The following is a 14,327-nucleotide window of genomic DNA, read 5'->3' as shown; positions in this document are numbered from 1 at the left end:
CCTCCTCTATCCCCCCTCACTTTTCCTCTTCCCCCGTCCCCTGCACTTGCGCGATCTCAATGTCACCTGGCCTAGTAAGATCGTTGTCCCCGTCTTCCCTCTGCCCCCCCCCCTTGCCTCGCCGCGCCGTGCCTTGAAACACTTGTGTATAGGTGCTTTAGAAATGCCATATCATATCTGTTATTGGGGAGTGGTCAGATATTGTCTATTATAGACGTATCTCTGACCCATCTGGCGCATGCTTCTGTCAGTAAAAAGAAATCTATGCAAGTTGCTGCATCATGGACCGTTGAATAAAATGTAAAGGCCTGGACCCCAGGGTGGCAGCTTCACCAGATGCCCAGTGGGCCATATAGGTTTTTAATGTGTTCAATTGCATGTGACGTCCGGGAACGGTTTGGGTGTAGTTGAGGATTTGTCCAATTATGTGTCTAGAACTGTGCTAAAATCAACCTCCAAATGATCTTGTCATGGTGTCTCTAAACTTTAGCAACTGATTTGCTATACAATCATAGTACTCAGGGGCATCTATCATGGGTGCATAGCTAGTAATACTTGTGATTTTCATGAGCTCCATTTCGCCCGATACCAAGAGTGCTCTCCCCTCCTGGTCCTTAGTCCATTCTGTAAGCCTACAGCTCAGGGTGTGGTGGATAAATATTGCTACTTCCCTCGCATATTTAGAGTATGTGTATTATCATTGGCACCCCCATCTGCTAGTGAATGCTGCATCTGTTGCTGATGCTAGGTAAATCTCCTGCAGGAATGTGATGTTAATTTCATGACTCTTGAGATATAGCATGAGTTTCCTAGCTTTGATGTACTGGTTGACCCCCCTTTACATTCCAGGTCATCACCCATCACCCCTAACACTGTTGCTTTATTTATTTTCTTAATTCATGCTGGTACCCATTTCCCCACACACACACACACACACACACACACACACACACATGCTCAAGGGGCACTGTATGTTGCTTTTCAACACCCTATAGCAGTAGAATTGTGCTCAACTAGTTCTAGATTTAAAATGTGTCCATGAAAGTGGAAATGTGAGGGCCAGCAGGCAGGATACCGATCAGGACACCTGAAAAAAAACAATCACACTCTGGATCAGGTACCACAGCAACAGCAGATCACTGCATAAAACACAGCTGAACCATTTTTAAAAAAGTAGTAACTATGTACATGTATTACCAAATCGAAGAGCAAGTAGGTGCATCGCGATTCAGTGCGGCTTGACAGAGAAACGTGCTGACATGAGCGTTGGCGAGGGTCCGTTCCTCTAACTGAAGTGACGAGACGAGGAGGTGGAAACCGCGGTGTTGGAGACCTCAGCGTTGGCGTTGATACCGGTGCCGAGGGGCCGCCTGGGTTTGCCTGGTTCTGCTGCTACGAGCTCGCCTGCAACGAGCGGTTTTGGAGCGGTTTAGGAGTGGTGTCGGAATCGCCTAAATAGTCTCTGCGGCTCACAGCAGAGGCAGACTGGGTAAGATCTGCACGCTTGCCACTCTATCCACTCTATCTACCCCCCCCCCACTCCTCCTGCCTCCCTGCCACTTTTATATTACATTCAAAAAGCATTTATAAGGCATTCTTTTCAGCTGCTTTACCCCGTCTTCGCACTTATTTTAAATACACGGCTATCTATTCTTGGAGCTGCCGCCCATTGCAAACAGTGATTCTGAGTCTTGGAAAAGCCTCAGTGGTCTGCCGCAGCTCCCGCGGCCCACGCTCCGACCAAAATGACACGTGGCGCTTTGATTGTTAATCTAGGCAGGGCACCCCAAAATCAGTCTATGCCCCCGCCACTGTCCCGGCCTTTGCCTTCTGGCCCTCAAACGCGCCTCAAAGTATTGCAGCTGCGCCGAAACTTGACTAATGGATTGGAGTTAGAGGTAAGCAATGTTGCAAACTCCGATTCACATGTTGCCCCCTGTAAAAAAGACAATTCAGTAATACCATCATTACAATTCCTGGCAACAGTGGCAGCAAATAAGGCTGACCCCACTGCATTCCAGGAGCCCCAGATAGCACAGGTGCGCAAAGCACAACAATGTCACGACAATCGCTTACCAGAAACAGGGAAATCAGCCGGAACCATCATACAGTGCGAGCCACCGGAAACGACTAAAACGAATAAAACATCAACAGCTCCAGATCCAGTTCTACCGTCGCCGTCAGTTTACATTGACGCGAGCGAATCGCCCTTTGATGTAACTGACTCCGAATTGCTAGCGCTAAGAATGACGAACAAGAACAGCATTGAAGAGCTTTGGGCCACGTTCACCAACGCGGCACAATCAGCCAGACCCCGGCTGCTCAACTAACGTGCAAGCCGCGGGTGTGCGGGAAGCCCATAAGGCAGGCCGAAACCGTGAGCCTGACGTGTCTACATTTTCTCAAGCCCGCGGCTTAAGTATCCCGACTCCCTTTATACAAAGCATTCCAGCTAACAGGAATAACTGTTTACACACCTCAGATAGCTTGAGAACTAACATGGACCTGCAAAGCGACCCAAGACCCCTAAAACGAACGCATGTCGATGAAATAAAGCACAAAGACTCACCGGCAAAAAAACAAGCGAAGCTTGACCCAAATAACGAATCGACTAAAAAAGTCGGAGGGGGCCCTGGTTATGCGGCCACCCAAGCGAATACAACTCCAAGGCATAAGGAGTCGTCCGCATCAGAGTTGGCCGCGAGAGAAGCGCGCCTAACTGAAAGACTGAAAGCCGACTTCCTAAAGATGCGTGAGAGATTAGAAGACAGCTTCATTCAAAAATATGGAAAATCTTGTGATAATATTAACGGCGGAAGCAGAGCAAGCTCGAATCCTCCGCTCTCAAATACAAGTACACCCCATACGAAAACTCCTGCAGGATGCAGAATGGCCAATGACGACAGAAGGAAATCTAATGCCTTCGCTAAAATAAACGAGACTTCCAAAGCGTGCTTACAATCTTTAGACGCATCGACCACTCTTGATAGTGAAACAGACTCTGATGCTAAGAACAAAGCTCATTTGTCTACTGCTGCTGGCGTACAAATTCACAACAACGTATTAGCAGCAACGTCGATCGCCATGATTCCATTTATGAAGTTATAGGAAGCCTTGCACGACTCTCTAAAAGGCCATCTTTCAGTGCTGGCTACACTAAACACCAAAATGTGCACAATGGAAACGCTCGCGCAAAATATCACCAAGAGACTCGATTATGAAGCCGATGCCTCACGGTGCTGGCAATCGCGCTTAAGTGACATTGCTAGACAAGAATCAAATGATAAAGCCGATTTGATGCAGGCTGTCATAGAATGCACAAAATTGATGCGACACAATACGACATCCAAATATGAGCCTAGGGTGGAAAAGGCGTGCAGTTCGACTGAACTAAGATCGATAATGAAGTCAGCGCCTAATCCATATGGGCCAATGTACACCCCTAAAGAGTCTTCGATCATTGAACACATTGAAATGGAAACTGCAATACAGTTGCTTGCATTGAATACAACCGTAACCAAGCATATGACTTCAAAGACTGCACCGGCCGCATCAATGGGATCGAGTTCTGCACGTGATGAGAAGGAAACCTTGGATCCAACTTCAACGAGTACGACTGCGAATACCAAACTGTTAGAGGAGACTGAGAAAGTATCGACAAAAGATACTATATTACCAAGCATGTTCGATGCTCAAGTTCCTATCAACCCAGACGTGCACGACCTGACTACCAAATTGTCCTTTGGCATTTTTTCAGGGCAAGCAAAAACGATAAAGGTACCAGACGGAAAAAAATCCCAAGCTGAATCCAAGCCAACAGCTAAATGTCCTAAAGCAAGACCTGAACCAAAAGCAAAGAGACCACGAACCAATGAGGCAAAAAGATTCATAAGGAATATCACAACTCCTCCGCCCCTCAGTATGTTTAATCGAGCGACGAAGAAGGGAAACCTGCTAAATGGAAAAAAAAAAGAAGAGGAAAATAAATCAAATACGGAGGTAATTGCGGCCCATAAGAGAGCGAGAGAAGAGATAAGTGATGAAGAAGAGACTAAGAGTGAGCAGTCGATAGATCTCTGCGACCTATCGACCTACTATGTGGACGACGGATCCGAGGAACCCATGGCAATAATTTGGGATAACAAAAACAGAAAAAAAAAGGATGTGGCCACATTAATTGAGACAACAGCTGATAAGAGGCCACAAAACCCTCTGCCAACTAACGCAGAGATGAAGGAAAAAAGCAGTAATTCCCAGGTCTTAGCCAAGCCTGCTAAGGCAGCTAGTACAGAAAAACACCGTAAAGAACAAAATCGGCGAACACTTCCCCTTTACCAGGAAATCCAAATCCTAAACAGACAAGAGCTCAAAAAGCCAAATGTGATGGGCAAAACAAAACAAGCTCCCATCAATTTGTTAAATCAGTAAAGTGCAACAGCTGGAAATTACAACTTGAAAACGTCTTAAGTGACCAAAATGAGGTGAACCTCAATCGCCGCAATATCATCAAACTATTGCATACAATACCTACTCTACGCACAATTGATTCCGACGACATTGTAGTCGTGGAATACATGTCAGAGGCAAGATTAGACTGGGTTACTCTACACCTTAAATCAAAATTAATTGCCAGACAACTACTCGACGCAAAAGAGGACCTGCTATTTTTTGGCTTTGATGTACAGTTCTCAGATGAAGGTTCCCCCCATCAATGAGACCCAAATTCAAGCCTGCTCGCCCAACAGAATGATGAGCGAAAACGCGCAGATCTACGAGACCAGTGAAGATCGTCACCCACGTCGGTTCAAACAGTCTCTTCAAACTCACGCTGGAATTCCAAAGCTCTGAAGAGAAGGGACCACTAGGAAATGATCCCCAGAAAGATTGTTATTCACCGCTTGGTCTCTTGGAATACAAGGGGATTCACCCATTTATTCCAAGAGAAATGTTCACAATTTGATGATTGTACGCTTATATGCCTACAAGAAACTTGGCTCAGGCATAAACCATCACGCGATGAATACACAATACTGTTCAACGCCGCGGGCAAGAATGAGTCTGGTCGACCATTCGCTGGGCTCATCACGATGATCAAAAACAATTTAAACTGGTCCATTATAAAAGCCATAAACCCGAACCTCTTCATTCAAGCGACAACGGTAAAACTACTGACGATCAACGAGGGGCCAGGGGACCACATGTTAATTATCAACGTGCATTGGAATCCAGCGATGATCTCCCAAATCAAATTCATAACTACTGTCGCTGCATTGATCGATGATTGTCTAATCACTTACAATGAGCCAAGAATAATCATTTGCGGTGATCTAAATTACTCCTGGTTCACGAAACGCAAATTACATCAAAAAACAAACATCCCGTCAGTCGATTATTCAATTGACAGAGGCGCTCGCTGGATGAACGAGATCACGACAAGAAACTGCTCGATGCTAAATGGATGCACAAATGGAGACATCCCTGCTGCACCTACATGGCACCGTGGATCGAGTAATAAAACTCTAGATTACATCTGGACATCGAGAAATCTATTAAGCAAAATCATTCACCTGACAACAGTAAGATCGACAATAAGCGACCATGATGCATTAATGATGACATGGCACGATATGGCGGTGCCGCGACTAGAAGCCAAATACACGGAGCCGATTACGACAAACAACTCAGGATCAAGGCTGAAAATTAACGCCAAACAACTGTCTGCATTTACTGATAATTATGTGACAACCGCTACAGCGATTCCAAATATCAACTATAGCCCGCTCCTGATGCAGTTTGGAGCAGACATTGTTAATCAAAAGACCCATCATGCAATCAACAGACATCCTTTCAGCGAAATCCTGTGCTCAGCCAAGAAACAACTGCGCAGCGATCTAACAAAGATAAAGAAATGAAAAGGCAAAGAAAGTGCCGACCAAATGAAAAAGCGGCGGCTGCGCTATAGAAATTGGCTAAAAGCATTCAGCACCCAGCGCGATCGGGAGCAAGCGGAAATCATGCTGAAGACCATTTTGCAAAAAGATGCACGTCAGTTATGGGAAATAATAAATACTGGATCAGTTAAACCAGCCTATGATATGGCAAATGGGGTAAATGACGCAAGATGGGTCTCCCATTACACAGCAGTCTTTGATGCAAAAATATCGAATGCATAAAACCAGCCATTGGGAACATTTGTAATTGGCCCAATCCTGAAACATCGAAGGACATAAAACGCGCCATTCAAAAATTAAATAATTCCAGAGCCGCTGGCCCAACGTGATGCTGAAAACAAATAGCCCTTTGTGGGTAATATTCATCTCCACATTGTTTGAGAGGATCGCGGCATGTAAAACCCTACCTGAATCCTGGAATACAGCAATATTTGTGCCAATTTTCAAAAAAGGAGACCGCAGCGATCCGACAAACTATCGCCCTATCACGTTGCTTGATGTCATTGGAAAAATATTTGCCGCTTTCCTTCAAAAGAAACTAGCACTCAGGCCCGACCAAGCAAAGGTAATTGACAAACGCCAAACAGGATTCACCAAGGGAGTCGGCGTAGAAGTGAATCTAATCATTCTAAATACCATAAAACTGGAATCTATCAAGAGCAGCAATAATGTGTTCCTCGCCTTCATAGACTTGAAACAAGCTTTCGATACCATCAATCGTCAGAAGTTATGGGAAAAATTACTATCATGGTCTTGCCCTCTTGAGATACTGCTACCTATCATGGCACTGTACACAAATACTTCCTTCCGGGTTAGACTGAATGCAAAAGGAGACCTCTCTGATACAATCTTTACAAAGAGAGGAGTAAAACAAGGCTGCCCTCTTGCAGCTTTACTGTTCAAACTTTTATATCGGATCTACCTATCGCCCTAATGGAACCAAGGACATTCCCCCCGAAGATAAACAACCATCATGTGTCCTGGGTCATATATGCTGACGACATAGTCCTCTTAGATACCACACAAATTGGAATTCAACGTTCTTTAGATGCTCTTCAAAAGTACTGCAACAATAACGACCTGCTAATAAATACCAAGAAAGCAAAGATCATGGCAATTAATAGCAGACACAAAGGGAGTAAAAGAAATTCCAGTTGGTTCCTCAATAAAGAGAAAATAGATGTCACAAACTCTATCCGATACCTTGGAGTGCAATTCAATGTTTCAATTCGCGAATGGAATTGGACTCAAGACCTACTAACGCAAACTACAATGTTTGCCTTGCAAGGGTTGAAACTCCATGCTGCACATGGCAAATTTACGCTAAAACCATTACTCACGTTCTACCAGCAAAAAGTCGTTCCAGCCCTAATGTTTGGCAGCGAGGGAGGTTGGAATATACCCGCAGATTTCTGGTGTAAGCTAGAGGGCAGGTTCTGGCGAAAAGCGCTACGTCTACCACAGAATCTTTCAATAGTAGCGATCCGCTACGAACTAGGCTTAGAGCCTTTATATGCCACAGTGCTATGGAAGTCTATCTCGGCATGGTGGAAAATGAGAATGGCTCAAGTAGCCGGTCCCTATGAAATATTGCAAAAAAACACCAATTCCAACAAGTCGGATCTAATCTGCGTGTGGGAATGAAAACTGAATGCAATCATGCGATCTGCAGAGTTGACAGAAGAGCTAGTGATAAATATGCCACAAAGGGCAAAAACAAAATTGAGCCGTTGGAATTGGATCCAAAATGAAGCGAAGCGAAAAAAGTTGAAGTCAATACAAGACATGGGAATTTCATTGCATGGTCTCGGTGAAACCCCGAAATACTTATGTAAATTTCCTTTGCGATACCATTGCAATCAATTCATGAGACTTCGTCTCAACCCACTTAAGACCAAAGTAGTTCGAATGATGAAGCGGGAACCTGATATCACAGACATTCTCTGCAGATACTGCAACAATGCAGCCGAATCAGCAAAACACCTGATAATTGAATGCATAGCCATCAAGGCTGAAAGGACATTGCACCTCGCAAGATTCGCTCCAATAGATGACGATCTAGAACAATGGTGGAACTATATAATCACTGGAACAAACACACAACTAACATGTGCAGTGATAAATTACATGGACTTAATCCTGCCAAAAACTTAATGCGACTTTGACCGGATTAAAATGTGCAGCAACATGATGGACTGTTAAGAATAAGACAGAGGGAATTGTGTAATAAAAAGTTTGTTTCTTTGTAAATTAAACTAAAAATTACAATAAAAATCTAAAAAAAAAAAAAAAAAAAAAAGAACAAGTAGGTTGGGCATAAAGAATATCCCTAGGTGCTAATAAACAATGAGAAGTGTATGTTTAAAATGCACACATGATGATCAGAATCTGTATGAAGCTTTCCTTTCCATTCATTCCGGGACAGTGCACAACAGTCCTCAATTGCATGCCTGTTTGTGTACTCACTGTGAAGGGTATTCTCTATACCCATTGGGACACAAAGCTGAAGAGTGATATGAATAGACTCAGCAGTGTTGAGATTGGAGGAATCCACAGGATGTAGTTGTCCTGAAAACTCTGATGTGCAGATGACAAATATACACACAGTTTCAGTCTCAGGAGTGAAAGGTGTAAGCAATTTGGGCACGAAAACCTTAGCCATTGCGCAAAAAAAAAACAATATAATAATACTTACCGAGCTATTAAGAAAGAATATTTCTCTGACCACGTAATTTCCTTTTCACCTCATAAAAATGTATAAAAAGGGGGCAAGGTCACAAGAAAGGAGCAGCCCACGATAAAGTGAATTTCCAAACTCTCAGTAGTGGCCATCAACAGGACACTGGAGAAGGATGGTGCTGAAACCTTGATGCACCTTTATTTCAACTTCTTTCCCCAATTTATTCCTTTCTTGACCACCTTTTCACTCCTTACTTTCTCCTTTTATCTTACCCCTGACTCTAAACATGCTGTTATTTTCCCAATCGTAAATAAACCTTCCCTGGATTTGTTTCATCCTTCAGATTTCCATCCTATTTCCCTTTTCCCCTTTCTGTCCAAAGTGCGCAAACATATTGCATACAACCAAGTCTCCACTTATCTTCAACAGCATTCTCTCCTTCCGCTACATCAATCCAGTTTTTGTCCCCTACACTCAACTGAATTAGCTCTACTTTATGACATCAACTCACTTCTTTCTGCTCATTCTCAAGCTCTCTTCTGTTCTTGCGCTTTGGGATCTTTCTGTGGCTTCAAGGCTGTCTGCTACACCACTCTTCTTAGTACTCTATCCTCGTTGGTTTTCTCTGGATCTGTTCTACCATGGTTTTAGTTTTACCTATCTGATCCTTTTCTGTGTCTTGGACCAGTAAATTGTTCTCTTCCCTTCCTTTATACTGTGGAGTAGCCCAGGGCTCTGTCCTGGGACCCATCCTTTTTCACACTACACTAAACCGCTTTCTTCCATTATTGCTTACTTTGATCTTTCCTATCATTTTTACACTGATGCACCCTAGGTCTTTGTTTCCTTTTCTGAGTTTAAAGACATCTACCAATCAACTCTTTCTGCTTGCCTTTTAGCTATTATATCCTGGGAGAACTCTCACTTGTAACCCTCAGTGGTTCCAAAACGGAAGCTACTGTCCTGTCTGCACCATCCCTCAGCTGTTTTCTTTCCTCCCTCACTTATTTACTTTTCTCCCTCTGCTTACAACCTTGGTGTTATTTTAGAGCCCCCTTTCTCCTTTTCTAGCCACATTTCTTACATCTCTCATTCTTGTATTATCTCTCCTTTCTCTAATTTCATACTGCTAAATTACTTATTTTTGCTCTTGTCCTTTCTCGCTTGGACTACTTCTCATCTTATCTAGGTGGACTTACTGTAAAGCAGCTTTCTTCTCTCCATTCAATAGTTAATTCAGCTATTCAAATTCTCTTCTGTCTTTCCTCTTACACTTCTATTTCCCTCACACGCCATTCTCTTTCCTGGCTCCCTTATGAATCTCGCCATCTCTTTCAGTTTCTTCCTATTGTCTTTAATTGCATTCATGGTTTGGCTCCTCCCTATCTTTCCTCGATAGTTTCTATTTATCATCCTTCACATACTTTACATTCTCAATTTCATCTCATTTTAGTTTTGACTAAACCTCCTTTTGCTCAGTCTTACTTAAGTTCCTATTCTTTACCTGGATCCAAGTATTGGAATCCTCTGACTTTTTCTATTTTCTCCTCTCCCACTTATACTCCACTCCACTCTCGCCTGAAAACTCACTTGTTAGCTTCTCTTGCTTAAAAGTAGTTATCCATCGTCCATTTGTATTTTCAGTATTATGTACCATTTCTTATTGATTTGTGCAGTGCTTTGGTGAAGAAAATATGTAAATAAATACATACATGGGGCTAATGATATATTCATAGAGAATAAGCAGAAAGATCTGACGTGTCCTCTGCCCTAGAACGGTTTGGGCCTGTCCAGGATACTGCAAGCAGAGGGAGAGATCTGAGGCCTGAATATATGAGAGAGCCTAATGTAGTATACCATAACATAGCAATCCTGCATAGCATAGCATAGCAATCCTGCATAACATAGCATAACATAGTAATCATGCCACATCACTATGAAGAGCTCATTGCATGACATACACCCCACTAGTACCTCTGGGACCTTATGTTTGTACATCCATGGGACCATTAGTGCTAGTCACTCATTCAATGACTTCAATGGGGCTGGTAGAAATAGAGACCTATGGGATATTTCTGTAAAGTTAAATTAGTATGCCTGTCCTCATCATGTGTGTGAGGGAAACTTTCACCTTTTTAAAATGGCTACAACTCAGACCACAGTCTAAGGTATTTTGCAGTGCCCAATGTGTCACATCTCTAGAACAGTAATGCTTAATTCTCATGCAATGTGCCCATGTTGCTCTCCAGTGCTTGTGTTAGATATTTAGGCCTCCTACCTTTGATAGAACCTCCGATCACCTGCTTGGTCAGGTCTGTGACAGCGCTCCATGTGTTGCCTTGATCAGAACTGGACACATAGCACAACCGAGCAAGATTATGGCCGGTGATAATCTGATAGGACTCCGGAATCTTTCCCAACACAGCAATGAAGAAAAGGAAGACAGTGCCCGTAAAATCATCATAGAGTGGGCAGGGGTTCATGGAACGATGATTCTTCAGCAAGGCTGTGTTGATTGCTCTTAGGTCTCCCCACTATCAGAAAGCAAGAGGACAGAAATGAGTGGCAGATGGTGTTCCCATAAAGGTTCCTTGTTTTAGTCGCTCTTCTTTTTCATTCTTCCACTAAATAGTGACCCACATACTGTCTGCCTTTTTTTGTCCCTCCTTATCTGTGCCCTTTTCTGTGTACGTCTTTTCACTTTCCCTTCACCACCCCTCTCAGCCCTACTTTGCCTCTGACATGCATGTTTCATTTTCTTTATAGTTGAACTAGATAGAACTTCAGTTCTCTCTGCGAACTCTTGTAACTATGAAAAACCAAAAGCAAAGAGATTGTCTGGAATGCAGTTGAATGGCAACGTTCTTTTTGTTTCCATTTCTCTTTCATGAGGAATGCATAAAGTGGGTCTATTTAATGCTGCATTGTTTCCTATTGATTGTTTAGTGCAGACAATGTATGGATTAGTGGTTTACTATGCTTGCACTGTGAAAATAAATACATCTGTGTGCTGCCTTTTTAAAGAAATGAGCTTGACTTGGAACACACACTTGCAAGAAGAAGTGGAGGGAAATATGGTAGCCCATCCATGTGCCTGTTCCATTCATGGAACCCGACTAGGCCCTGAGACAGGCATGTGACGCCGGATCCCGCCTCTACACTAAGCCCGACCATATCATAGCCAACTTACTATAAATCAAGTTTCTATTTGCCTGGAAAAGTGGCAGTGCTCAAATCTACCCTGAAGGCATGGTGACCGGAACACCGCTGCCGAACTATCTAGCCAGTGGCTAGGCCTCCCTATCGTTCATTCTATCCAATGGCACCTTTCATCGGCTGTGTCATGTCACCAGCATTAGGTAAGCATGAGCTGCTGGATCTCTGCATAATTCATGAGCTGTGCCTGACATCCCCTCTGTTCCTGCTCACCGAGAAAACATCAGAACAACACACCATCTTCTTCATAAAAGACATTCCACTCACCGCCACCTCTTCAACATGACAAAGCGCTACATTGGATAGTTTGGGGACAAGGAGAGACTTGGGCCCTGCCTGGGAACATGATGACACTACTGGGCATGAGGGCAGTACCTGGGAATAAGATGGCAACACTTGGCGTCAGGTGAGCACCTGTGGAAATGTTGACCATAACTAGTATATTAAGAGAGTACATAGACCTATGATGCAATGCCTGGCACGAATGACATGTACCTACATATATGATTGCGATTGCAGTTCTGTGATACGATTTGATCAAATGTAAGTAATACAGTACATGGTATGTAGTGGAAGTTCTAGAGCATATGTTAGGCTATTTGTCTTTCATACTCCACATATCACCACCGTAGTGGTCTTAAAGTGATGGGCCTTGTCCATGTAGAGGCAACTTATGACCCAGCCCTGGGTGGCATCCAATCGTGGTTTGCGGGGTGAAAAGGAAACAAGGCCAAGAAGAGAGGGGAAATGGGAAGTGTGGGAAAAAGTCACAAAGGCAAAAACTTCACGACTCAACTCAGACCATCTAGAGAAATGAAAACGTAAGGGTGAGTGATTGTGATCATTGGGATGAATGTATCATTGTCAGTGTTTTGATCAGAACAAAACATAATCACAATATGGGACTAGATCATCCCTAATTGGCTAGCAAAACTTTCACAAGGCTGGTGGTATTTCATTACGTCTTGTGGATGCGTAATGCCTTGAGGTGTGCTCAGGATATCAAAAGAGTAGGTGGTGCTACTAACCAGATCATTATATCGGATACCCTCTTGCTGATGGCTGGAGGGGGTTATGATGGTATTGTTTGTCTTATGTGCACCTACATGGGCATAATTATCATGTGGTAAGTGTATATGGGCATGTGATAGAAATATCTGCCATGAACCAGGAGCACAAGGGCATCTCGTGGAAATACATGGTGGTGTGTTGAGAATATGTGGGTGTACGAGAGAGAGGAAAGGGTAAAAAAGAGAAACACGTTTGCACTGTTGTTGCATGTGCAGCATTTTAAATGAGCTTGCAACTGTCACAGGTGTACCTGTTAACGGTGAGGAAAGTGTAGAGAAGCTGTTGAATTGTTGTTGGAGCTTAGTTGGAACTGTGGATCTGTGCTATCTTTTTCTACTGTTATTTCTGGGTTCAGTCTGCCGCCTGTGTGCTAAAGCTCCAAATGTCCCTGTGTAAATTGCTGCTGGTTTGGGTGGCCGAGATCCAATTGCTGTACTTTGGCGCCAAAGTACAGCAATTGGATCTCGGCCACCCAAACCTGCAGAAGTGTACAGGAACCCCTCAATGATCACACCAGAGAAAATACAATCCACTAGGGAAAAAAGGCCCAGCACACCTCTTGGAAGGAGAACAAGGTTTATTTTCATAAAAAAGACAAGTACGTGCTAGCAAACAACTCTGCTGTCAAGGTGCGCTCTGACGAAAATAGCATAAGCAACACGTTATAAAGGCACATAATGTCATAAGTGACGTAGATTACATAGGTTACAAATCCAAGTGGCTGGTTGGTGTGACCCTATACATATACTGCTTGCTCCATAAGGGATGCCAGGCTATTGTTCCCAGCTTCTCCTGTCCATCTTCCTCCACGTTGGGTTCTTCTTTGTATAGCCTTAGTCGCAAAGCTCCTAATTGGCAATTACTAACACAAATCATTGCATTCGCTATCTGTGGCCTAATGTGACCTGGTACTGCAGACATGGGCGCAGAGGATACTTTTGAGGTCACAATAACTCGCAAACCCCAGTTCGATCCCAGACGCATCAGCGCCTTCCCAAATCTTCCAACCCTGGTTTTAGGTGTGGTACTTTCCCCCCCTGGCACCTCGCAGCACAAATCACAGAGATCCAGGATGTTGTGAACCCGCCTTTCTGCTGTGATCTTCCCGATAAATTGGCGATCTAACAGTTTTATGGTTGGTGGTCTGAGGCTGGCTGGTACTCTGGAATGCTGGGGTCTTGGGACAGGGGCATCTGGGCACTATAACTTAGGTTTCTCATGGGATGACCTTTCACAGGAACTCTCTGTCCCCTCATGGCCTTGCAGGCACATTCCTTCTGGGATACAAATGCTAATAGTATATAACAATGAGAGGGTTATGGATCTCCCCGGGTTTGGTTTTTCTCACTGCTGCCTATGCTGCAACCCAACCCTGCATGCACACACTTATCTCAATGTTCTGTTCCTTT

General features: G+C 43.7%; 1 protein-coding gene across 1 annotated transcript in view; it reads right to left on the bottom strand.

Annotated features, from left to right (window-relative positions):
- NEU4 (neuraminidase 4) overlaps window positions 1-14,327 on the bottom strand; it is an 82,267-nt gene that overhangs the window by 23,326 nt on the left and 44,614 nt on the right. The window contains exon 2 of the mRNA XM_069618092.1: window positions 10,910-11,165. Coding sequence (XP_069474193.1) covers window positions 10,910-11,165 — 256 coding nt within the window. The remainder of the gene's footprint in view (window positions 1-10,909; window positions 11,166-14,327) is intronic.

Source organism: Ambystoma mexicanum, chromosome 10, assembly GCF_040938575.1.
Source record: "Ambystoma mexicanum isolate Mex_15411 chromosome 10, UKY_AmexF1_1, whole genome shotgun sequence".
Lineage (NCBI taxonomy): Eukaryota > Metazoa > Chordata > Amphibia > Caudata > Ambystomatidae > Ambystoma > Ambystoma mexicanum.
Note: the sequence above shows the minus strand (reverse complement) of the source record. Positions and strands in the feature narration are given on the sequence as shown.